At 42.3% G+C, this 26,718-nt stretch overlaps 1 protein-coding gene and 1 long non-coding RNA gene across 4 annotated transcripts in view; one reads left to right on the top strand and one right to left on the bottom strand.

The window, feature by feature from the left end:
- The window catches only part of LOC133542863 (uncharacterized), a 49,102-nt gene that overhangs the window by 6,101 nt on the left and 16,283 nt on the right, over positions 1-26,718 (bottom strand). The gene's annotated exons all lie outside the window — the stretch shown is intronic.
- Positions 16,638-26,718, top strand: part of wdhd1 (WD repeat and HMG-box DNA binding protein 1) — an 83,481-nt gene continuing 73,400 nt past the window's right edge. Inside the window, exons 1-2 of one of the 3 annotated variants that reach the window (XM_061887076.1) lie at positions 16,638-16,761; positions 17,031-17,124. In XM_061887076.1, coding sequence (XP_061743060.1) covers positions 17,048-17,124 — 77 coding nt within the window. In that variant the 5' untranslated portion in view covers positions 16,638-16,761; positions 17,031-17,047. Of the gene's footprint in view, positions 16,762-16,782; positions 16,950-17,030; positions 17,125-26,718 lie in introns of those variants that run through there. The other 2 variants (XM_061887073.1, XM_061887075.1) reach the window with 2 other exon arrangements.

Raw genomic sequence — 26,718 nt, forward strand, 5'->3', positions numbered from 1 at the left:
TGTGGTGTCCTCCAGAACAAAGAGGAAAATAACCATTCGGACTGTTATAGGCGCAAAGTTCAAAAGCCAGCATCTGTGATGGTATGGGTGTGTATTAGTGAACCCTAAATCACAAATGTCTCAAAGGATTGTACAAACCACTACGGGGGGGGGGGGGCAGAGGAGAAAAATAAAAGAAGCAGCAGATCAACTGGTCTAAAAAGGAGGTCTATTTAAAGGCTAGAGTATACAAATGAGTTTTAAGGTGAGACTTAAATGCAGTCATCAAAAGAGCCACATCTGTCTCGCGAGCCATAGTTTCCCTACTCCTGCTTCAGAGAGCCATAAATCCCATCTCTAATAAAAATTAACATCTGAAAGCAAAGTTTTTACCTAAACTGAATAATTCTCTTCTTATTCTTGTTATATTTTTGAATGAGCAATGTGTCTTAACGAGGATTTAGACATCGGAAGTTAACAATTTGTTTTTAAATGCGAGCGCCTCACCAAGCACAAACCTCATTGCACAATACTTGTATTATCCATATTGATGCACAAACCATTAAAATTCCACTGGCGCTTTTTGTTGTTGTTTGGCTTTAATGATGCAGCATGCATGAAGTGGACTCACTCCTGTGTTCTTGTGACAACGACTGCTGTCACAGCCAGACAGGCTAATGATACGTAAGATGTTATCGCTCTGAAACAATCCACTTTGCCGTCTGCAAAAGGACATTTATGAATGTCAATGCTTGGGAAAAGATAAGAACATGAAAAAGATCACGTTCTACATACGTGATGAGAAATTTAAATCATTTTGATCAGATTAACATAACATTCAGGCTCCATCTCTGGATTACTCCAAAAAATGTGAAATGCCATCAACATTTTATTTATATGAAATAGGTTAGTTATTATATTTCCGTCTTTGAACATAACCTACTGTATCATTAAAAATGTTGTTTGTAATGCCCCCGCAGCCCCCTATTATTTTAGGTATCATTAATAATAGACTTTAAAGAGCTTTGACATTGTGACGATAGCAAAATACATTAAAAAAAACACCCCAATTAAGCATGGGAAAAGAACCCCTACTCCTCTCTGAGCTGCCACCTTACTGTGGTAGAGGAGTTTGCGTTTCCCAATGATTCTAGGAACTATGTTGTCCGGGATCTTAGAAGAGGGTCTCCCAAAACAAACAGGTCCTAGGTGAGGGATCAGACAAAGAGCAGCTCGAAGACTTCTATGGAAATTCAACAACCGAGACTCAGTTTTCCCTTTCCCGGACACGGGTCACCGGGGCCCCCCTCAGGGACCAGGCCCGGAATTGGGGCACGATGACGAGTGCCTCCATGGGGCCCGCCTGGGCACAGCCCGTAGAGCAGGGGTCTTAGACACGCGGCCCCCAGGGGCCAATTGCGCCCCCCCAAGAGGTTATTTTGCGGCCCGCACCTTAATATGACGATTTAATGTTAGTGCAGCCCGCGAGTTTAATATGAAAGCACTTGACAGAGTCATACTTGCCAACCCGCCCAATTTTTCCGGGAGACTCCCGAATTTCAGGGCGTGCCGTGACAGGACTGTCTTTAGCGTTGTATTTGGCTTCTGCAGGCGCACGTAAGTGACTGCAAGACATACTTGGTCAACAGTCATACAGGTCACACTAAGGGCTGCCGTAAAAAAAACTTTAACGCTGTTCCTAATATGCGCCATACTGTGAACCCACACCAAACAAGAAATACCCCAGCGCTGATAATCTGACAGAGAGTCGCTGGGCGAATCAAACGTGTAACACGTTAGTCATGATGTTAGCCCGTTCGGGGCTAATTGTGCTACCGTAACTGTAAACTCTAAGGCAGGGGTGTCAAAGTCAAATACAGAGTGGGCCAAAATTTTAAACTGAACAAAGCCGCGGGCCAAGGGTTGAACAAATTAACCTTTTAATAGGGACCCAAACAAGTTTCGCATTGAATATTGAACAAGCAAGGCTTTTATAACTTTATAGTGACATGCAAAATCGAGTTTAAATTAAAAAAAATAATAATTCAAAAATATCAATGGCATATCAAATAAAATCTAAATAAAAATTGAGTGCCTCTTTTCTATTTGCAGCATTCTGAGGTAAATATCAAAATAAACTTTGTCCACAGGCTAATAATAAATTTGAAAATAAAATAACAATAATGAATGAATCAAACATTCAAGCCTTGAAGTAACAAGAGAAAGTGCATGAATAAATTGTTAATTATTGCTCAGTTTGCTAAACTGATTTGCTTGAACAATGAATATTGAACAAGCAATAATTATATAACTTAATAGTGCAAAATCAACGTTCAAAAAACAAACGGAAAAAAAATAAATGGTCAAATAAATACAATTTCAATAAAACAGTTAATGCCTCTTTTCTATTTGCAGCCTTCTGAGGTAAATATCAACATTACATTTTTCCACAGGCTATTAAATCTTATAATAAAATAATAATGAGATAGGTGTGGTTGGTGGTGGAGGGCGGGTTTTGGTGGTAGTCAGTGCTGCTAGGGGTTCTGGGTATTTGTTCTGTTGTGTTTATGTTGTTTTACGGTGCGGGTGTTCTCCCGAAATGTGTTAGTCATTCTTGTATGGTGTGGGTTCACAGTGTGGCACATATTTGTAACAGTGTTAAAGCTGTTTATACGGCCACCCTCAGTCTGAACTGTATGGCTGTTGACCAAGTATGCTGGCATTCACTTAAGTGTGTGTACAAGTTGCATATATCATGTGACATGCTGTTTGTATGGAGTAAAAGCGGATGTGACAACATATTGTAGACAACGCTAAAGGCAGTGCCTTTATAGTACCGGCGGGCCAGCTCTAATGTTAATTTGATATTGCCTCAAAGGCCAAATGAAATTGTACGGTGGGCCAAATTTGGCCCGCGGGCCAGAGTTTGACACCCATGCTCTAAGGCGATGGTTGCGGGGGCGGGAAAGCCATTCAAAGAAGGTGAATTCATTAAAAAGTGCAAGTTAGATTTTTTTCAAAGAAATCTTTTCTTGCGGCCAAGCCTCATCTAGTTTCTGCATCCAGTTGCCCCCAGGTAAATTGAGTTTGAGACCCCTGCTGTAGAGGCAACGTGGGTTCCCCCTCCACTGGGCTCTTCACTCATGAGACGGTCCATAGAACTGGGTGCAGTGTGAGCTGGGCGGAAGCCGAAGGCAGAGCACTTGGCGGTCCGATCCTAGGCTAAATACGGCGTGGCGAAGTTGGTAGAGTGGCTGTGCCAGCAATCTAAGGGTTATTGGTTCAATCCCCACCTTTTACCATCCGAGTCACGTCCGTTGTGTCCTTGGGCAAGACACTTCACCCATGCTCCTGATGGGTCCTGGTGAGCGCCTTGCATAGCAGCTCCTGCCATCAGTGTGTGAATGTGTGTGTGAATTGCCGAATGTGGAAATACTGTCAAAGCGCTTTGGGCTCCTTAAAAAGGGGCATAAAAGCGCTATACAAGTACAACCCATTTACCATTTACCGTTAATAAGCTAACTCTTGGGACGTTGAATGTCACCTCCCTGGGAGGAAAGAGCCTTAACTAGTGCGCAAGGTGGAGAAGTTCCGGCTGGATATAGTCGGACTCAGTTCGACACACAGCAAGGGCTCTGGAACCAGTTCTCTCGAGAGGGGCTGGACTCTATAAAACTCTGGCGTTGCATGCAGTGAGTGGTGACGAGCTGGGGTGGCAATTTTTGTTTCCCCCCGGCTCAAAGCCTGCACGTTGGAGTTCAACCCGGTGGACGAGAGGGTAGCCTCCCTCCGCCTTCGGTTGGGGGGGACGGGTCCTGACTGTTGTTTGTGCTTACACACCAAAAAGCAGTTAAGAGTACCAACCCTTTTTGGATACACTCGAGGGAGTACTGGTAAGTGCCCCCGCGGGTGATTCCTTTGTCCAACTGGGAGACTTCAACGCTCATGTTGGCAACGACAGTGAAACCTGGAGAGGCGGGACTGGGAAGAATGGCCGCTGGGATCTGAACCCGAGTGTTGTTTTCTTATTGGACTTTTGTGCTTGTCACAGATCTTCCATAACAAACACCATGTTCAAACATAAGGGTGTCCATATGTGCACTTGGCACCAGGACACCCTAGGCCGAAGTTCCATGATCGACTTTGTAGTTGTGTCATCGAATTTGCGGCCTCATGTTTTGCACACTCGGGTGAAGAGAGGGTGGGAGCTTTCTTCCGATCACCACCTGGTGGTGAGTTTGCTGCGATGGTGGGGGAGTCCCCTGTCGGAGAGGGTTTCAATTCCCACCTCCGGAAGAACTTTGAACACGTCACGAGGGAGACGCTGGACATTGAGTCCAAGTGGACCATGTTCTACACCTCTATTGTTGAGGCGGATAATTGGCGTTGTGGCCGCAAGGTAGTTGGTGCCTGTCGTGGCGGTAATCCTCGAACCTGTTGGTGGACACCGGTGGTGAGGGATGCCGTCAAGCTGAAGAAGGAGTCCTATCGGGTTCTTTTGGCTCATAGGACTCCGGAGGCAGCGGACAAGTACCGACAGGCCAAGCGGTGTGCGGCTTCAGTAGTTGCAGAGGCAAAAATTCTGACATGGGAGGAGTTCGGGGAAGCCATGGAAAACTACTTCCGGACGGCTTCGAAGCGATTATGGACCACCATCTTCCGCCTCAGGAAGGGGAAGCAGTGCACTGTTAACAGCGTGTATGGCGGGGATGGTGTTCTGCTGACCTCGACTGCGGAAGTTGTGGATCGGTGGAGGGAATACTTCAAAAACCTAGTCAATCCCACCAACACGTCTTTCTATGAGGAAACTCTCACTGGATCGGTTCGCAGCTGAGTGTGAAGTGACTGGGAGGAGAATAAGCAGCTCCAAGTCCGAGTCCATGGCTCTCGCCTAGAAAAGGGGTGGAGTCCCATCTCCGGTTTGGGGGAGGAGACCCTGCCCCAAGTGGAGGAGTTCAAGTACCTCGGAGTCTTGTTCACGAGTGAGGGGAAGAGTGGATTATGAGTTTGACAGGCGGATTGGTTCGGCATCTTAAATGCAGACGCTGTATCGATCCATTGTGGTGAAGAAGGAGCTGAGCCGGAAGAAAAAGCTCTCAATTTACCGGTCGATCAACGTTCCCATCCTCAACTATGGTCAAGAGCTTTGGGTTATGACCGAAAGGACAAGATCATGGGTACCAGTGGCTGAAATGAGTTTCCTCCGCCGGGTGGCGGCCTTCTCCCTTAGAGATAGAGTGAGAAGCTCTGCCATTCGGGGAGGAGCTCAAAGTAAAGCCGCTGCTTCTCCACATCGAGAGGCGTCAGATGAGGTGGTCCGGGCATCTGGTGTGGACACCACCCAAAATCCTCCCGAGGGAGGTGTTTAAGGCACGACCGGTAGGAGGCCACGGGGAAGACCCAGGACATGTTGGGAAAACTATGTCTCCCGGCTGGCCTGGGAACGCCTCGGAATCCCCCAGGAAGAGCTGGACGAAGTGGCTGGGGAGAGCAAATTCTTGGCCCTCCTGCTTAGGCTGCTGCCCCCGTGACCCGACCACGGATAAGCGTAAGAAGATGGATGGATGGATGGATGGATGGATGGATTGTGTTGCTCAAAAATAGTTTAATGCACCAGACAAACTTGTGAAATGAAGCAATACCTGTTGTTTACATCAGCTAACTTAACAATATTATTTATTTATTTGTAAATACTGTAATTTTAGCTAGTTCATTTGATTTTAATTTTAATTTTTAAAAATGAAGATTATTTATTCAAGCAGATTTTTGGCACCAGAGCCCCCAAAGGGAATAAGCGGTAGAAAATGGATGGATGGATGGACATTTAAATGGTTTACAGATATCATATATGCCGTACTGTATGTCTGTCCCTCTAGGATTTCTTAGGCTTTTTTTTTGGGATTGTTGCGACCTAAATTGCCTGATTTGGCGGCAGCTTTTTCACAAAGTTGCAGCAAAAGATTGTAACATTTTGAGGCTTATTTCTTAAAGGCCTACTGAAATGAGATTTTCTTATTTAAACGGGGATAGCAGGTCCATTCTATGTGTCATACTTGATCATTTTGCGAGATTGCCATATTTTTGCTGAAAGGATTTAGTAGAGAACATCCACGATAAAGTTCGCAACTGGAGAAAAGCCCTGCCTCTACCGGAAGTCGCAGACGATGACGTCACCCGTGTGATGGTTCCTCACATATTCACAATGTTTTTAATGGGAGCCTCCAACAAAAAGTGCTATTCCCACCAAGAAAACAACAATTTCCCCATTAATTTGAGCAGAAATGAAAGATTTGTGTCTGAGGATATTGATAGCGACGGACTAGAAAAGAAAAAAAATGCGATTGCAATCGCGTTGCATTGAGACATATTCCGATGTTTTTAGACATTTACTAGGATAATTCTGGGAAATCCCTTATGTTTCTATTGTATTGCTAGTGTTTTAGTGAGTTTAACAGTACCTAATAGTCGGAAGTGTACGTCCACGGCCGGGTGTTGACGCCCAGTGTCTCGGAGAAGTCGACGGCAGCTGTACGGGAGGCAGAAGCTAGGCTGATATCCGGTCAGTGGCGACTTTTTAACCACAATTTTCTCACCGAAACCTGCTGGTTGACATGTAGTTGGAATCCATTTCCGCTCTGGTCCATGGGAAAGTTTCACCTCCGTGAATTTTAAACAAGGAATCACCGTGTGTTTTTGTGGCTAAAGGCTAAAGCTTCCCAACTCCGTCTTTCTACTTTGACTTCTCCAATATTAATTGAACAAATTGCAAAAGGTTAAGCAACACAGATGTCCAAAATACTGTGTAATTATGCCGTTAAGGCAGACGACTTTTAGCTGTGTTTGTGTGCAGCGCTCATATTCATAACAGCCCGTGACGTCACGCGTACACGTCATCATTACGCAACGTTTTCAAGAAAAAAGTCCCGGGAAACTCAAGATTGTAATTTAGTAAACTAAAAAGGCCTTATTGGCATGTGTTGCAATGTTAATATTTCATCATTGATATATAAACTATCAGACTGCGTGGTGGGTAGTAGTGGGTTTCAGTAGGCCTTCAAATTACATTTAAACCTACTTCTTTTTAATATATATTATTAACCTATATATATTATTAACCTACTCCTCTCTGAGCTGCTATCTTACCGTGGTAGAGGAGTTTGCGTGTCCCAATGATCCTAGGAGCTATGTTGTCTGGGGGCTTTCATGCCCCCTGGTAGGGTCTCCCAAGACAAACAGGTCCTAGGTGAGTGATCAGACAAAGAGCAGCTCAAAGACTTCTATGGAATTACAACAAAATGAACCCAGATTTCCCTCGCCCGGACGTGGGTCACCGGGGCCCCGCTCTGGAGCCAGGCCCGGAGTTGGGGCACGATGGCGAGCGCCTGGTGGTCGGGCCTGTCCCCATGGGGCCCGGCCGGGCACAGCCCGAAGAGGCAACGTGGGTCATCCCTCCAATGGGCTCACCACTCATAGGAGGGGCCATAGAGGTCGGGTGCATTGTGAGCTGGGCGGCAGCCGAAGGCAGGGCACTTGGCGGTCCGATCCTCGGCTACAGAAGCTAGCTCTTGGGACGTGGAACGTCACCTCACTGGGGGGGAAGGAGCCTGAGCTAGTGCGCGAGGTAGAGAAGTTCCGGCTGGACTCACCTCGACGCACAGCAAGGGCTCTGGAACCAGTTCTCTCGAGGGGGACTGGACCCTCTTCCACTCTGGCGTTGCCGGCAGTGAGAGGCGACGGGCTGGGGTGGCAATTCTCGTTGCCCCCCGGCTCAAAGCCTGCACGTTTGAGTTCAACCCAGTGGACGAAAGGGTAGCCTCCCTTCGCCTTCGGGTGGGGGGACGGGTCCTGACTGTTGTTTGTGCTTACGCACCAAACAGCAGTTCAGAATACCCACCCTTTTTGGGTACACTCAAGGGAGTACTGGAAAGTGCTCCTCCGGGTGATTCCCTTGTCCTACTGGGAGACTTCAACGCTCATGTTGGCAACGACAGTGAAACCTGAAGAGGCGTGATTGGGAAGAATGGTCGCCCGGATCTGAACCCGAGTGGTGTTTTGTTATTGGACTTTTGTGCTCGTCACGGATTTTCCATAACAAACACCATGTTCAAACATAAGGGTGTCCATATGTGCACTTGGCACCAGGACACCCTAGGCCGCAGTTCCATGATCGACTTTGTAGTTGTGTCATCGGATTTGCGGCCTTATGTTTTGGACACTCGGGTGAAGAGAGGGGCGGAGCTTTCTACCGATCACCACCTGGTGGTGAGTTGGCTGCGATGGTGGGGGAGGATGCCGGACAGACCTGGCAGGCCCAAGCGCATTGTGAGGGTCTGCTGGGAACGTCTGGCAGATTCTCCTGTCAGAGAGAGTTTCAATTCACACCTCCGGGAGAACTTTGAACATGTCACGAGGGAGGTGCGGGACATTGAGTCCGAGTGGACCATGTTCCGAACCTCTATTGTCGAGGCGGCTGATTGGAGCTGTGGCCGCAAGGTTGTTGGTGCCTGTCGTGGCGGTAATCCCAGAACCCGTTGGTGGACACCAGCAGTGAGGGATGCCGTCAAGCTGAAGAAGGAGTCCTATCGGGTTCTTTTGGCTCATAGGACTCCGGAGGCAGTGGACGGGTACCGACGGGCCAAGCGGTGTGCAGCTTTAGCGGTCGCGGAGGCAAAAACTCGGACATGGGAAGAGTTCGGGGAAGCCATGGAAAACGACTTCCGGACGGCTTCGAAGCGATTCTGGACCACCATACGGCGCCTCAGGAAGGGGAAGCAGTGCACTATCAACACCGTGTATGGTGCGGATGGTGTTCTGCTGACTTCGACTGCGGATGTTGTGGATCGGTGGAGGGAATACTTCGAAGACCTCCTCAATCCCACCAACACGTCTTTCTTTGAGGAAGCGGTGCCTGGGGAATCTGTAGTGGACTCTCCTATTTCTGGGGCTGAGGTCGCTGAGGTAGTTAAAAAGCTCCTCGGTGGCAAGGCCCCGGGGGTGGATGAGATCCGCCCGGAGTTCCTTAAGGCTCTGGATGCTGTGGGGCTGTCTTGGTTGACAAGACTCTGCAGCATCGCGTGGACATCGGGGGCGGTACCTCTGGATTGGCAGACCGGGGTGGTGGTCCCTCTCTTTAAGAAGGGGGACCGGAGGGTGTGTTCCAACTATCGTGGGATCACACTCCTCAGCCTTCCCGGTAAGGTTTATTCAGGTGTACTGGAGAGGAGGCTTCGCCGGATAGTCGAACCTCGGATTCAGGAGGAACAGTGTGGTTTTCGTCCTGGTCGTGGAACTGTGGACCAGCTCTATACTCTCGGCAGGGTTCTTGAGGGTGCATGGGAGTTTGCCCAACCAGTCTACATGTGCTTTGTGGACTTGGAGAAGGCATTCGACCGTGTCCCTCGGGAAGTCCTGTGGGGAGTGCTCAGAGAGTATGGGGTATCGGACTGTCTTATTGTGGCAGTCCGCTCCCTGTATGATCAGTGTCAGAGCTTGGTCCGCATTGCTGGCAGTAAGTCGGACACGTTTCCAGTGAGGGTTGGACTCCGCCAAGGCTGTCCTTTGTCACCGATTCATTTCATAACTTTTATGGACAGAATTTCTAGGCGCAGCCAAGGCGTTGAGGGGTTCCGGTTTGGTGGCCACGGGATTAGGTCTCTGCTTTTTGCAGATGATGTGGTCCTGATGGCTTCATCTGGCCGGGATCTTCAGCTCTCACTGGATCGGTTCGCAGCCGAGTGTGAAGCGACCGGAATGAGAATCAGCACCTCCAAGTCCGAGTCTATGGTTCTCGCCCGGAAAAGGGTGGAGTGCCATCTCCGGGTTGGGGAGGAGACCCTGCCCCAAGTGGAGGAGTTCAAATACCTAGGAGTCTTGTTCACGAGTGGGGGAAGAGTGGATCGTGAGATCGACAGGCGGATCGGTGCGGCGTCTTCAGTAATGCGGACGTTGTATCGATCCGTTGTGGTGAAGAAGGAGCTGAGCCGGAAGGCAAAGCTCTCAATTTACCGGTCGATCTACGTTCCCATCCTCACCTATGGTCATGAGCTTTGGGTCATGACCGAAAGGATAAGATCACGGGTACAAGCGGCCGAAATGAGTGTCCTCCGCCGGGTGGCGGGGCTCTCCCTTAGAGATAGGGTGAGAAGCTCTGCCATCCGGGAGGAGCTCAACGTAAAGCCGCTGCTCCTCCACATCGAGAGGAGCCAGATGAAGTGGTTCGGGCATCTGGTCAGGATGCCACCCGAACGCCTCCCTAGGGATGTGTTTAGGGCACGTCCAGCTGGTAGGAGGCCACGGGGAAGACCCAGGACATGTTGGGAAGACTATGTCTCCCGGCTGGCCTGGGAACGCCTCGGGATCCCCCGGGAAGAGCTAGACGAAGTGGCTGGAGATAGGGAAGTCTGGGCTTCCCTGCTTAGGCTGCTGCCCCCGCGACCCGACCTCGGATAAGCGGAAGATGATGGATGGATGGATGGATGGATTATTAACCTAATTTTTTAGTATCCTAATTTATCTAAATGATTATGTACACACCACTATCGTTCTTATGGTACTCATTGGGCTAAATCTGGGACCTTGGGTACTACGTTTTGGGCCATCTCATGTGTTCCATGTGTGCTGTTATGACAAAAGTTCCTCGAATCCTTAAATTTACATTAGGAGGATCTGATATATAATCATAGATAAATCAGAAAAATATAAAAAGTCTACAAGCAGTACAAATTTGGCATAATAGAATAATGATGTTGAGTGCCTTGAGGCAGTGGTCAACGCTTTTTTTATTTTTATTTTTATTTTTTTTTTTTTTTGGTCACGAAAAAGGGAGTTTTTTTTGGGTTGGTGCACAAATTGTAAGTGTATCTTGTGTATTTTATGTTGATTTAATTAAAAAATATATATATATTTAAATAAAAAAAAAAAGGAATACAAAATTATTCTGTGGCCCGGTACCAATGGTTGGGGACCACTGCCTTAAGGTACTTACTATATATCTTGATCCGTGATCCAGATCATAGTTTGTTTAGTTATGTTCTGTTAGTTTTGGACTCCTTTTGTTCCTGTTTTGTGCACATTGGGTGTTTGTTTTGGTTTCCATGGGTACTCATTGGTTTCACCTGCCTCTGATTAGTGCTCGGCACGTTCACCTGCTGTTGAGCACTAATCAGAAAGCTATTTATTCACGTTGTTCGCCACAGTCGGTGTGGCTTCATTCTGTCGGCAATTGGCGGCGTGATGCAGGTACTGGCGGCCCTCGGCGGCGTGGTGGAGCTTGGCGTGGTGCTGGGAGCTGTGCTAGTGGGGTGGCTCAGATACGCCTAGCCAGGCAGCAACCTCCGGCCCGGCCACCCCCACCTGTTCTTCGGCATGCCAAGCCGCAGCCCCCAGCTCGGCCACCGCCGCCAAAGCCAAGGCTAGCAACCCTTTCTGTTCCACGGCTAGCACCTGCACCTCCACCAAATAGCTCTCTGATTAGTACTCAACAGCAGTTGAACGTGCCGAGCACTAATCAGAGGCAAGTGAGACCAATTACTACCCATGGAAACCAAAACAAACACCCAAAGTGCACAAAACTGGAACTAAGGGAGTCCAAAACTAATCAGAATCAGAAAAGTTTTTTATTGCCATTGTTTGAGAACGGGTTCACAAACTAGGAATTTTACCTGGCGCAATCGTGCAACATAAAAGACATATAACACAGAATAGAATAACATGAGCTGTAACTAAGCTATCAGATCTTGATATTGTTCACGTATCTGATGGCCGAGGGGAAAAAACTGTTCAGGTGGCGGGAGGTGTGGGTCTGGATGGACCGTAGTCTCCTGCCTGAGGGAAGAGGGGAGAATATTTTGTGTCCAGGGTGAGAAGAGTCAGCTGTGATCCGACCCACACGCCTCCTGGTCCTGGAGGAGAACAGGTCCTGGAGGGGTGGGAGATTACGGCCAATCACCTTCTCAGCAGCACGTACCATGCTGTGGCGCCGGGGAACCACACGGTGATGGAGGAGGTGAGGACGGACTCCATGACTGCTGAGTAGAACTGCACCAGCATCTCAGTCGGCACTTTCAGTTTTTTCAGCTGCCGCAGAACAGAACAGAACTAAACAAAACATGATCCGGCTCACGGATCATGACACTATATTGTGCAAATATAACAACACACGTAAATATACTACATTGCAAACATAATGAGATAGGTAATAATAATATGATATACTCAAAGCTAGATGTATTAGATAAATACTACAGTAGATATAATCTGTGTGATTGATTACTATGGCCCCTGATTCTTTGTGGATGGGTCCTGTTTTACACTGTTAGATTTCACTGGTACCTTTCAGACACCCAGCTGTATGCAAAGTGAGCACACACTACTTCCTGTTAAAGATTCCAAATTATTCCTCGAGATGCTCAAAGTGGTTTTCCAGACATGGAGGAAGGAGTCAATAAGTGCAAACATTGTGCTGCATATTAATTGCAACTTGAAATGTCAATCAAATGTGTTTGACCTGTGACATTCATCCTTCAGCATGCGCTTATTTGGTTGAAAGAAAAATGTCAATACAATTTTCTATAATGCTGTATTGCTTTTAATGATATGATTTGTACTGCAAACTTAATTGTACTGGTACAATTACAATAAAGACAATTAATTCAATTATTTATCATTATTATTTATTCATCTGGGGCGGCATGGCGTAGTGCAGGGGTAGGGAACCTATGGCTCTTGAGTCAGATGTGGCTCTTTTGATGACTGCATCTGGCTCTCAGACAATTCTTAGCTGACATTGCTTAACACAATAAATAAATGGGTTGTACTTGTATAGCGCTTTTCTACCATCAAGGTACTCAAAGCGCTTTGACACTACTTCCACATTTATCCATTCACACACACATTCACACACTGATGGAGGGAGCTGCCATGCAAGGCGCCAACCAGCACCCATCAGGAGCAAGGGTGAAGTGTCTTGCTCAGGACACAACAGACATGACGAGGTTGGTTCTAGGTGGGATTTGAACCAGTGAACCAGTAATGAATAATTCTGCTGATAATCACAATGTTAAAAATCACGTTCAAAATATAAAACATTCTCATGCATTTTAATCCATCCACCTGTTCAACAAGTTGCATTATTGGTAAGAAGTATTTTATTTATTATTGGTTAGCTTCAGAATAAAAATGTTATTAAAAATAATAAGAGACTTATTGTACTCTAAACATGTTGGTCTTACTTAAAAATGCATGCATTCAGTTGTATTCAGTGTTAAAAAATATAATATGGCTCTCACGGAAATACATTTGGCTTTCATGGCTCTCTCAGCCAAAACGGTCTCCGACCCCTGATGTAGTGGATAGAGCGGCCGGCCAGAAACCTGAGGGTTGCAGGTTCGCTTCCCGCCTATTGACGTCTAAAAAATTGCTGCCGTTGTGTCCTTGGGGAGGACACTTCACCCTTTGCCCCCGGTGCCGCTCACACTGGTGAGAGAATGATGAATGAATGATTGGTGGTGGTCGGAGAGGATGTAGGGGCGAACTGGCAGCCACGCTTCCGTCAGTCTACCCCAGGGCAGCTGTGGCTACTGATGTAGCTTACCACTTTTCTGTGAGCGCTTTGAGTGTTTAGTAAAGCGCAATATAAATCTAAGTTATATATTTACACCTGTAACAAGTCATTGTTTTCTGCTGACTGTTTTGTCAGTTTATTAAAATCAATATGTATCCAAATGACAACATTCAGCTATCAATCAATCAATCAATGTTTACTTATATGGCCCTAAATCACTAGTGTCTCAAAGGGCTGCACAAACCACAACATAAACCACTACGACATCCTCGGTAGGCCCACATAAGGGCAAGGAAAACTCATGTTCCCCGAAGATGGATTGATTAATTTTGCTTCCAGTTATCTCATTAGTAAAGTGGATCTTTTAGCTGGTGTTTAAAGGGTAGAATCAGTAGTGTCATTAAATGTTTTTTCAATACTTTTAATTTAATTTAATTTATCCATCCATCCATTTCCTACCGCTTCTCCCGTTTGGGGTTGCGGGGGGTCGATGGAGCCTATCTCAGCTGCATTTGGGCGGAAGGCGGCGTACACCCTGGACAAGTCGAAACCTCATCGCAGGCCCAACACAGATAGACAGACAACATTCACACTCACATTCACACACTAGGGCCAATTTAGTGTTGCCAATCAACCTATCCCCAGGTGCATGACTTCGGAGGTGGGAGGAAGCCGGAGTACCCGGAGGGAACCCACGCAATCACGGGGAGAACATGCTCCACACTGAAATATCCCGAGCCCAGGATTGAACCCAGGACTACTCAGGACCTTCGTATCGTGAGGCAGATGCACTAACCCCTCTCTCACCGTGCTGCCCAAATAGAAATATGTTGATTATAATTGACTTGTGATCAACAAATTTAAAACCGAAAAATCATTCCTAAATTTAAGTTAACTTAAAAAAAAATAAAATAAAAAAAAGTAAACTTAACGTAACTTATTATTTTACTTTGAACTTTTGAAAAGTGCCCCAGGAAGACTAGCCTGGTGTTTGTGCGTCGACTAATGGGGATCCTCAAAAAAACAATAAACAATAAACAATAAAAAATAAACAATGCAGTTCTCCATTTTTTTATTTTCACACACAAATGTTTTTGTTTAGTTTTAGGTATTTGTACATTGTTGATATTATTATACCTACAATATACAGTATTTTTATATGTATTTTACTAACTCATTTAAAGATGTTTTGGCAGCAAATAGTAATTTCTGCTTTTGTTTTGCACTTTTGGCTTATTTTACATGTCCCAAAATGAATTATTGAATTGTTTTGTTGATATATTGTTGTCTTGCCGTGTCGTATATTGTTAAATTGTTGACAAATAAGTTAGTTCATAGAAATGTGTTGATTATAATTGACTTGTGATCAACAGATTTAAAACTGCAAAATCATTCCTAATTTTAAGTTAACTTAAAATAAAAAGTTTACTTAACGCAACTTATCATTTTACTTTGAACTTTTGAAATGTGTCCCAGGAAGACTAGCCTGCGTTTGTGCGTCGGCTAATGTGGATCCTCAATAAACAATAAACAATGCAGTTCTCCATTTTTTTATTTTCACACACATATGTTTTTGTGAAGTTTTAGATATTTTCAAATTGTTGATATTATTATACTTATGTATACGGTATTTTTATATATATTTTACTAACTCATTTATAGATGTTTTGCCAACAAATATTAATTTTTGCCTTTGTTTTGCACTTTTGGCTTATTTTACATGTCCCAAAATGTATTATTGAATTGTTTTGTTGATATATTTTTGTCTTGCTCTGTCTTATATTGTTAAATTGTTGACAAATAAGTTAGTTCATAGAAATATGTTGATTATAATTGACTCGTGATCAACAAATTTAGAACTGCAAAATCATTCCTATTTTTAAGTTATTTAAAAAAAAAGTTAACTCAACGTAACTTATTATTTTACTTTGAACTTTTGAAAAGTGCCCAGGGAAGACTAGCCTGGTGTTTGTGCGTCGGCTAATGGGGATCCTCAATAAACAATCAACAATAAACAATGAAGTTCTCTATGTTTTTTATTTTCTTGAGTTCTTGAATTGTTTTGTTGATAAATTGTTGTCTTGCTGTGACTTATATTGTTAAATTGTTGACAAATAAGTTAGTTCATAGAAATATGTTGATTATAATTGACTCATGATCAACAAATTTAAAACCGCAAAATCATTCCTAATTTTAAGTTAACTTAAAAAATGTTTTTAACTTAACATAACTTATTATTTTACTTTAAACTTCTGAAAAGTGCCCCAGAAAGACTAGCCTGGCGTTTGTGCGTCGGCTAATGGGATCATCAATAAACAATGCAGTTCTTCATGTTTTTATCATTTTTTCCCTTGAAATTGTTTTGTTGATATATTGTTGTCTTGCTGTGACTTATCTTGTTAAATTGTTGACAAATAAGTTACCGTAGTTCATAGAAATATGTTGATTATAATTGACTCCATCCATCCATCCATTTTCTACCGCTTGTCCCTTTTCGTGAGCAACAAATTTAAAACCGCAAAATCATTCCTAATTTTAAGTTATTAAAAAAAAAAGTTAACTCGACGTAGCTTATTACTTTACTTTGAACTTTTGAAAAGTGCCCCAGGAAGACCAGCCTGGGTTTTGGGCGTCGGCTATCCTCAAAAAACAATAAACCATAAACAATGCAGTTCTCCATCTTTTTATTTTCACACACATATGTTTTTGTTAAGATTTAGGTATCTTTACATTGTTTATATTATTATACTTATACATACTGTATTTTTATGTATTTTACTAACTCATTTAAAGATGTTTTGGCAGCCAATAGTAATTGTTGCTTTTGTTTTGCACTTTTGGCTTATTTTACATGTCCCAAAATGAATTATTGAATTGTTTTGTTGATATATTGTTGTCTTGCAGTGTCTTATATTGTTAAATTGTTGACAAATAAGTTAGTTCATAGAAATATGATTATAATGGACTCCTGATCAACAAATTTAAAACTGCAAAATCATTCCTAATTTTAAATTAACTTAAAAAAAAAAGAAAAAAGGATCGGTATCGGCAGTATCGCGCTTGTCCAATACCGCGCATGTCTATTTTTCACGTCGTATCACAAAAAGTGGGCGGTGCGGTAGTGACGTCATGACGTTGCTGGCGGGACTTGTTTTTCAACGCTGCGCGGGAGATTCAGCAGAACACTCTTCACTTTCTACAACCATCCGGCAGAGAGAGTTGTAAGTCGCCCATCATATCTTGAAACATAACATATTAACCAGATTAGAATCGGCACGAGTGTAACGTCTTCGACAGGGTTCATTTGTTTACACGTGCGTAGTTTGATGTATGCTAGCAAGCTTTTGTGTCGTGTTATTGCTAGCCAACCTTCTCGGCGACTGCTGCTTACGTCTGAGGCAAAATAACGGTGGAGCTAAGTTGTTTTGTTTCCTAATCACGAATTGATCAAATAGCTAACGATGGTTTTTGTTCCTTAAAATCTCGCCAGTTGTCCAGTTTGTCAACATGCCGTGTGAAAGGAAGCCTATGCGCTACGGACACTCGGAAGGACACACGGAAGTCTGCTTCGATGACACTGGAAAGTATGTCAACATTATCACAATTTTAACAACTTAACTTTGTTTAGTTAACACGTAATTTTTTTAAATGTTTTGTTTATTTTTACTTTATTTATTTATTAATGAATACAACAAAACAATACACCAGTGGTTCTTAACCTGGGTTCGACCGAACTCTAGAACAGTGGTTCTCAACCTTTTTTCAGTGATGTACCCCATGTGAACATTTTTTTAATTCAAGTACCCCCTAATCAGAGCAAAGCATTTTTGTTTGGAAAAAAGAGATAAAGAAGTTGTCATCAGTTTCTGATTTATTAAATTGTATAACAGTGCAAAATATTGCTCATTTGTAGTAGTCTTTCTTGAACTATTTGGAAAAAAGATATACAAATAACTAGTGATTACATTTTAAATAAAGATTTCTTCACATAGAAGTAATCAACTTAAAGTGCCCTCTTTGGGGATTGTAATAGAGATCCATCTGGATTCATGAACTTCATTCTAAACATTTCTTCACAAAAAAAGAAATATTTAACATCAATATTTATGGAACATGTCCACAAAAAATCTGGCTGTCAACACTGACTATTGCATTGTTGCATTTCTTTTCACATTTTATGAACTTACATTCATATTTTGTTGAAGTATTAATCAATAAATATATTTATAAAGGATTTTTTGAATTTTTGCTATTTTTAGAATATTTTAGAAAAATCTCAAGTACCCCCTTGGCATACCTTCAAGTACCCCCAGGGGTACGTGTACCCCCATGTGAGAACCACTGCCCTGGGGGTTCGGCGAGTCGGCCTCAGGGGTTCGACGGAGGTCAAAACACACCCGACTAATCGTGTCAATACAAACTTCTCCCTATCGGCGTATTACGGATACGGCAACAGCTGACTGATTTGCAGCTTTGTAATTTGTTGTGAGTTTATGCACCGTGTTGGTTTTGTTGTTCGAACAAGGTGATGTTCATGCACGGTTCATTTTGTGCACCAGTAAAAAAAACAAGGTAACACTTTAATATGGGGAACATATACTCACCATTAATTAGTTGCTTATTAACGTGCAAATCAGTAACATTTTGGATCTTAACTAGTCATTATTAAGGCCTTATTATAACCCTAACCCTGTCCCTTACCAAATAACTCTAAATTGGTCATGATCTCTCCCGTCCAAAGGCAAAACCTAGTAACTCACTTCTGGCTGATTTTGAGAAAACAAAGGAAAACCAATCTATCTTGATGCTGTCTTACAAAGATCTACATAGTCATCAAATGTATAGATGTTTTCTTGAGCTTTCATTTTCTTGCCGATTGAGCCACGGATTGAATCTGCTCTCATGAACGTGTGCCCTTTCTCCAGATATTTTATCACAATCTCGGGTGGGCCCCATTCTGCGTTTGCACATTGGGCAAGAGCCGTGTACAGCGTCCAGTTTTTATTTTGACCTCCACAGTTATCTGCCCAAAAGAGTATGCAAGGGGAAGAATCAAGAACAATACATTTAAAGAAGGTGCTTGCAACGTCCTGGGCCAATCTTCCAAATATCCCCTCTTGCCATAATATCACATAATCAGGTTGACCGTCGGCCCCCATTCGTGCAAATGTCTCATTAAAGACAATAAGCCGACTGACAAAGAAGCTCCGATTGGTCCCTTGAGATACTAGGTTTTTCTGTTGTATCTACGCGGTTATGTGGTAGTTGCTAGGTCCTGTCATGCGCGTAACAGCTTACTTACGGAACAAATTACAATATCGCATACACTAATGTAAAGCATATCACCTAGGAAGTCCAAAATTATTATCAGCTCAGTTTTGACCAATATTTGGTTACTGAGTTTTGCCTTTGGACGGGAGATCTGTGGTCTGGATTATGTTTGTTATTTTTAGATAATTTTTGGACTCTTTTGGTTCCTGTTTGCGCTCCCTTGTTTTCTTTGGTTACACTCTCCTGAAGGAATGAATAAAGTACTATTTAATCTAATCTAATGCCGACATATGATCATTCTGTCATGACGGAGGGGTCGCAGCTTACTGCGAGGTTTGTTCTCCCGGGATGCAAATGGACTATTCCGGACAAGGCTTGCAGGGGGGAACATATTTATTAACTCGATAAATCTTGGCAGGGCATGAGGCAAACAAACATAAACTATGGCGTGGAACAAACACAAAACTGTGGCATGAAACAAACAAACATAAACTATGGCTTCGAACAAACACGAAACTGTGGCAAGAAATAAACAAGACTTACATGGACACGACATGAATTGAACAACACGAACTGTGGTATCGCATGAAAACAAGCAATGACGCCAGGCCGACTGACTGGCAAAGACAGGCTTAAATGAGGGTCTGGATTAGAAACGGGTGCGCGGTCCGAACACCAGAGGCAGGGATAAAATCATAAGTCGGCATGGTAACCAAACAAAAAAGGGAGCGCAAACAGGAACTAAAAGAGTACAAAAACTAACAAAAACATAACAACAAAAAAATCCAGACCACAGATAATGACAAAATTAAGTCTTTGTTACTTAGAATATGTTCCCTATACTAAAGTGTTACCAAAAACATATAACTTTGTCTCGAATTTGGAAAAAAAAATATATATATTTTTTTCACTAATGAAGGGTTCGGTGAATGCGCATATAAAACTGGTGGGGTTCGATACCTCCAACAAGGTTAAGAACCACTGCAATACACAATACCACAACAATGTAATAAATTACAAAACCAAACCCGACCCAGCAACATTCCGAATAGTAATATTCAGAGCAATTGAGGACACACAAACATGACACGGTACAATCTAAAAGTAGTGAAATAAAAATGAATATTATCAATATTAGTAACAATTTCAAAATAACACTGATTAAAAATCCCTCATTGATATTATCATTAAAAACATTAATTAAAAAAATACATGTATTTTTGATAAATTCACTGACAATACTCGACATTTGCTTATATTTTTGGGATATCAGTATGCAATTACATTTTTTGACATGGCAAATATTTACTTATACTGTTACACAAGGGGTCCGCAGCCCAAAACAATGAAAGAGCCATATTGGACCAAAAATAAAAAAAATAAATTGTCTAGAGCCGCAAAAAATGAAAAGCTTTGTATATGTCTCTTTAGGGTTGGGCGATATGGCGATATTTTTAGCCCATATCGTGATACACAATATATATCTTAATATTTTGCCTTAGCCGTAAATTAAAACTTGATTAAAACTAAAGTTAAAGTACCAATGATTGTCACACACACACTAGATGTGGCGAGATTTGTCCTCTGCAGAGGAGTTAGTGCGTCTGCCTCACAAGACGAAGGTCTTGAGTAGTCAGGGCTCAATCCCGGGCTCGGGATCTTTCTGTGTGGAGTTTGCATGTTCTCCCCGTGACTGCGTGGGTTCCCTCCGGGTACTCCGGCTTCCTCCCACTTCCAAAGACATGCACCTGGGGATAGGTTGATTGGCAACACTAAATTGGCCCTAGTGTGTGAACGTGAATGTTGTCTGTCTATCTGTGTTGGCCTTGTGATGAGGTGGCGACTTGTCCAGGGTGTACCCCGCCTTTTGCTCGATTGTGCCTGAGATATGCATTAGCGCCCCCCACGACCCCAAAGGGAATAAGCGGTAGGAAATGGATGGATGGATGACAATACTCAACCTTCGCTTATTGACATGGTAATTATTTACTTACTGTTACACCGGGGGTCGGCAACCCAAAACAATGAAAGAGCCATATTGGACCAAAAAAAAAAAAAAATCTGTCTGGAGCCGCAAAAAATGAAAAGCTTTGTATATGTCTAATTAGGGCTGGACGATATGGCCTTTTTTTAATATGGCGATATTTTTTAGGCCATATCGTGTATATATCTCAATATTTTGCCCTAGCCTTGAATGAACACTTGACGCATATAATCACAGCAGTATGATGATTCTATGTGTCTACATTAAAACATTTTTCTTCATACTGCATTCATATATGCTACTTTTAAACTTTCATATGGAGAAGGAAATCACAACAACAAAAAAAAATCACAATTTTTTTCATGCGGCATTGATCTGGAAATGTTTGCCTCTGCACTTTGGTGGTGTGGCACCGAACGGAGATGTTGAAATGCGGAGTAAGCACTCTTCATTCTCTAGCAGGTGACTTTTCAAATGATGCTACATATTAGCATTAATGCTACTTTTTGTAGCAACGCTTTAGCCCCACACTTCACAAATTACGGTTGTCTGTTCAACAAAATCCCACTTGAAGCCAAACTACTGATGGACCCCCTGCTGTTTTTCTTGGGAATTAATTATTCCTTCATTTGCTACCAGAGTCGCACTTTCTTTCTCTCGTATTACCACTCGCACAGCTGCGCTAGCATCACAGCTAACGTTACAAATGCTGCTACTTCTCTGCTCCGCGAGGGCGTATACGTATGTGACGTATGACTTGACAGTATGTGACTTATGTAAGAAGGTGCGCTTGTTGTCTGTGACAAGGAGAGACAAGAAAGAACGAGGAGAGCCTGTAGTGTAATGCCCGCAGCTAAAAGCAACTGCATGAGAACCTATACTCGAATATCACGATATAGTCATTTTCTATATCGCACAGAGACAAACCCGCAATACATCGAGTATATCGATATATCGCCCAGCCCTATGGCTTATAATTAAGGCGACACATGATGTACTGTAAGTGTCTATATTAGTTATATTAGCCTACAATCAAAACCAGACCTGGGCAAATTAAAGCCCGGGGGCCACATGCGGCACGTCAAGCTTTTCAATCTGGCCAGCCGGACATTCCCAAATATTTTTTTCTAGATCTTTAAGATGGAAAGTGTAGCCATTATGATGTGCACTCATGTTTTCTAATGGCCGTAAGTTTTCAACTGTACAAAGTATTTCAATGGTTGGAATCTGCACTTTTGGATGATGTACCAGTTACTATGGTCATCTAATTAGTTACTATGGTCATGTAATTAGTTACTATGGTGATCTACGTCACAGCAGCTCAGACGAGCCACCAAGCAGTGTGGGTGGGGAGCGTTTCCACAGACGCAAAATGACATTTTCATAACAAAGTTCTTAAGCTTTGTGATGTATTAGATTGTAGGTGGGTTTACTTTGTACTCTTCGGGTTCATATTTCACTGTTCGTTGCATTTTTGTTGCGTTTCACTTGATTATAAAATATGTCGATCGAAAGGGGTGTGACATTCTTATTTTGTCAATATTCAGTGTTTTATCGTTCATAGAAAAATTAAAAATTCCGTTAGGTTTTTAAAAGCGGTGTGTCATAACGTTTTTAGCATTCAATCAGACATTATTGTGAGGTTTTGTATTAGTGTTCCTAAAAATAGATATACTGGCCCCAGACACATTTGTTTCTCTAAATGTGGCCCTCGAGTCAAAATATTGCCCAGGCCTGATCAAAACGTGTCGCAGGCTGAAGCAAATCTTCGTCGACAGAAAAGTTAAAATGTAATATTTATTCTTCACATTTTTACAACATTAGAAATCATTAGTAAATCAGAGGCTACTCAGGATATGAGATACTCCTGGAAATGACTGGCTTTTAATGGCCAAATGTATAGACGTGTGTGTCCAAGTTAAAGAACACAGCAGGCTGTCTTCTTTTAATAGATTTATTACAATCTTTGGCAAGTTAGGTAATGTTTGATGTGGTCTGAAACAACGTGGCACACAAACAACTATCAGAAATGCAGCCAATATTACATACATAGTCATGAGACATGCAAAACTAAATTATATACAAAGGGGATAGAAGTAAAGGAAATTAAATGAGCTCAATTATACCGACAAATGAGGCATAATGATGCAATATGTACATACAGATCGACTAAATAGCATGTTAGCATGGATTAGCTTGCAGTCATGCACTGACCAAGTATGCCTTATTAACACGCCAACAAATCAATAACATCAGCATAGCGCACCTTTGTGCATTCATGCACGGCATAAAACTTTTGGTGGACAAAATGAGACAGGAGTGGAAGATTTTACATGTAAACAAACAGTTGCGTCGCAGTCCACGCTATGGTGAGTTCAAGAACCGCCAAAATTAGTAGCACAAAACTGATTACCAAATACTTAGGTGATGCATACACATAAATAATAAACAGTGGGCTTTCTAACAATTGGGAAGGTTTGTGTCATTCTTGTCCTCAAACAAGAAACATACTAAAGCAAACAAACGTTTTTCCCTCATCTTTTTCCATTTTCAATCCTTTATTAAAATGTTCCAGGAAGTCACGAGGGCAGCACTACAGATTTGGCTCAAGAGCCGCGGGTTGCTGACCCCCGTGTTACACTAGTGTTCCATGGTTTATGTTGACAGCTACTTTATTTTGGTGACCAACAGGGGTACACATATAAAAATATTCCAAAACCATGAATTGCTGCAAATTAAGAATTAATTCAAAATTTACATAAATGCTGAAGACTTTTAAAAAAAATACAAACAATGTTGCAAATACCCAAAACAACTGCCGAAGTGAAATGCTGCAAGTGTACAGAAGAACAGAATTCAGTCAGGGGCGCCAGACCTGATGGATCGCCTTCAAAGACTTAGGACGTAATATTTTACAGTATTACAGAGCAACCAATATTTATGGCCAAGTGTTTAACAGAGACGCAAATAAAATACCCTGTCATTCCCTCAACTTTTTTCTCAGGATCCCACTCATGTCTTTAAAAACTTTTATAGACCCTGCACCTCAAATAATGTTATCAAGAATAGTAAAACAACTAAATAAACAATCACTTATGTATGTATTACTGAAACTTGTATAAATATGCGGTTTGGAATCTGCACTTCTTAAGACTACAATATGCTATTCGTATATATTTAGATGTAACACACATATAATATACTGTACATATATTTGACATCCATCATACACAAATAAAGTACCAATGATCAAAGTTAAATCATTGTTACTTTATTGGTTAAAGCAGTGGTTCTCAACCTTTTTTCAGTGATGTACCCCCTGTGAACAGTTTTTTTAATTCAAGTACCCCCTAATCAGAGCAAAGTATTTTTGGTTGAATAAAACAGATAAAGAAGTTAAATATAGCACTATGTCAGCAGTTTCTGATTCATCAAATTGTATAACTATTTGGAAAAAAAGATATAAAAATAACAAACAACTTGTTGAAAAACAAACAAGTTCAATTATAAATAAAGATTCCTACACATAGAAGTAATCAACTTAAAGTGCCCTCTATGGGGATTGTAATAGAGATCCCTCTGGATTCACGAACTTCATTCTAAACATTTCTTCTCAAAAAATAAATCTTTAACAACAATATTTGTGGAACATGTCCATAAAAAATCTGTCTGTCAACACTGAATATTGCATTATTGTATTTATTTCACAGTTTATGAACTTATATTCCTACTTTGTTGAAGTTTTATTCAATGAATATATTTATAAAGGATTTTTGAACTGTTGCTATTTATAGAATATTTTTTAAAATCTCACGTACCCTTTGGCCTACCTTCAAGTACCCCCAGGGGTATGCGTAAACCCATTTGAGAACCACTGGGTTAAAGTACCAATGATTGTGACACACACACTAGTTGTGGTGAAATTTGTCCTCTGCATTTGACCCATCCCCTTGTTCACCCTCTGGGATGTGAGGAGAGCAGTGAGCAGCAGTGGTGGCCGCGCCCGGGAATCATTTTGGTGATATAACCCCCAATTCCAACCCTTGATGCTGAGTGCCAAGCAAGGAGGAAATGGATCCCATTTTTATAGTCTTTGTTATGACTAATGCTAAGGCTCAATAAAAATAGTTAGCACTAGCTTGTAAGTGGCCCCCGTTCTGCAGTTTTGACCCCCTCATCTAGCACTACAATCGCCTCTACGCTTTTTTTTTTTTAACGCAAAATAACATTACAAGTAAAGATTTGTTTTCCAGTTTTTACCTTTTTATAAGTTGAACAGGACTTTCACTTGTATCCTAAATTGTAAGCCAGGTTTTTATTTTTTATTTTACTATAAAATAACATTGATTTTATTATTTAAATCAGGGGTCTCAAACTCGATTTACTTGCTGGCCCCTGGATGTAGAGCAGTGGTTCTTAACCTGGGTTCAATCGAACCCTAGGGGTTCGGTGAGTCGGGCTCAGGGGTTCGTCGGAGGTCAAGACACACCCAACTCATCGTGTAAATGTCAGGTTCAAACACTGATGACATCTATTAATCAGACAAGGAAGCAAGGAACCATGCAGAGACAGAGTTCAATTTAGCTCATGAGGAGAACGCATGGAGCTGCACACTTAGTCACAGTCTCGCCCTACGATCTAAAGTTCAGCTCCTGCGTCCCTCTATTTTTTCAGGAGTTCCATAGTCAACATCACTGAGGCCGCTGAAAGGCGTGGTCACATATATTATGCAAAGCAGGTCCAGTACGCACAATATGTGACGGAATGTGCTGGGGGCCTTGTGATTTCCTGGTTTCGGCTTCGTCTGCGTGCTGTCATCTTATCTTAGTTGAGGTCCTTGAAGTCCTTGGCTATTAGCAGGCTAAAACAAATACAACATCTGCAGTGGAGGCCACCCCCCAGACAATAAGTTTTGTCCTTGCACAGATATAAAAAATGCAGCTTGAGCACAATAGCTAATGACTATGGCAACAGACTTCAAGCATACTAAAGTTGTGTGATAATATATGTACATAATTATTCTAACAGTAAATTAAAACTTCTCCTGGTGGGGTTCGGTACCTCCAACAAGGTTAAGAACCACTGATGTAGAGTCTTGGTGAGGCAGAGCTGCACAAAAGATTCAATTCAGAATCACGTTTTATGACGACTACATTTTTTTTTTTTTTTAATTACTTTTACCTTACAGCAAGTTGCTCTTTGTGTGTTTGTTGTGCTGTCATTCATGTGTCTTCACTGTTAGTGTTTTCATAGTGGGATTCAAGATTGCCGTAATATTTAACTATTAGCCACCCAGGGTGTGTGGGCCGCAATTATACTAAACTATGAAGTTAGTTGAGGGCCACAAAATATGGGCCTGCGGTCCGCAAATGGCCTCAAGGAGTGTGTTTAAGACCCCTGATTTAAATGCATTTTTATATTGCGCTTTACATTCAATGTAAAGCGCTTTACATGTAGTTTAAGTAATTTATGGTATACATTATTTGTTAAAGGGGAACATTATCACCAGACCTATGTAAGCGTCAATATATACCTTGATGTTGCAGAAAAAAGACCATATGTTTTTTTTTTTAACCGATTTCCGAATTCTAAAAGGGTGAATTTGGCAATTGAAACGCCTTTCAATTGTTCACCTGTCGGAGCAAAGACCTTTCACCCGTGACATCACAACAGGAAGCAATCCGCCATTTTCTCAAACACATTACACACACCAAGTCAAATCAGCTCTGTTATTTTCCGTTTTTTCGACTGTTTTCCGTACCTTAGAGACATCATGCCTCGTCGGTGTGTTGTAGGAGGGTGTAACAACACAAACAGACGCATTCAAGTTGACTTACATGGAGTGTGCTAATCAGACATATCAATGGTCACGGCATGCTAATCGAAGCTAACATGCTATTTAGGCTAGCTGTATGTACATATT

Source organism: Nerophis ophidion, linkage group LG25, assembly GCF_033978795.1.
Source record: "Nerophis ophidion isolate RoL-2023_Sa linkage group LG25, RoL_Noph_v1.0, whole genome shotgun sequence".
NCBI classification, from domain to species: domain Eukaryota; kingdom Metazoa; phylum Chordata; class Actinopteri; order Syngnathiformes; family Syngnathidae; genus Nerophis; species Nerophis ophidion.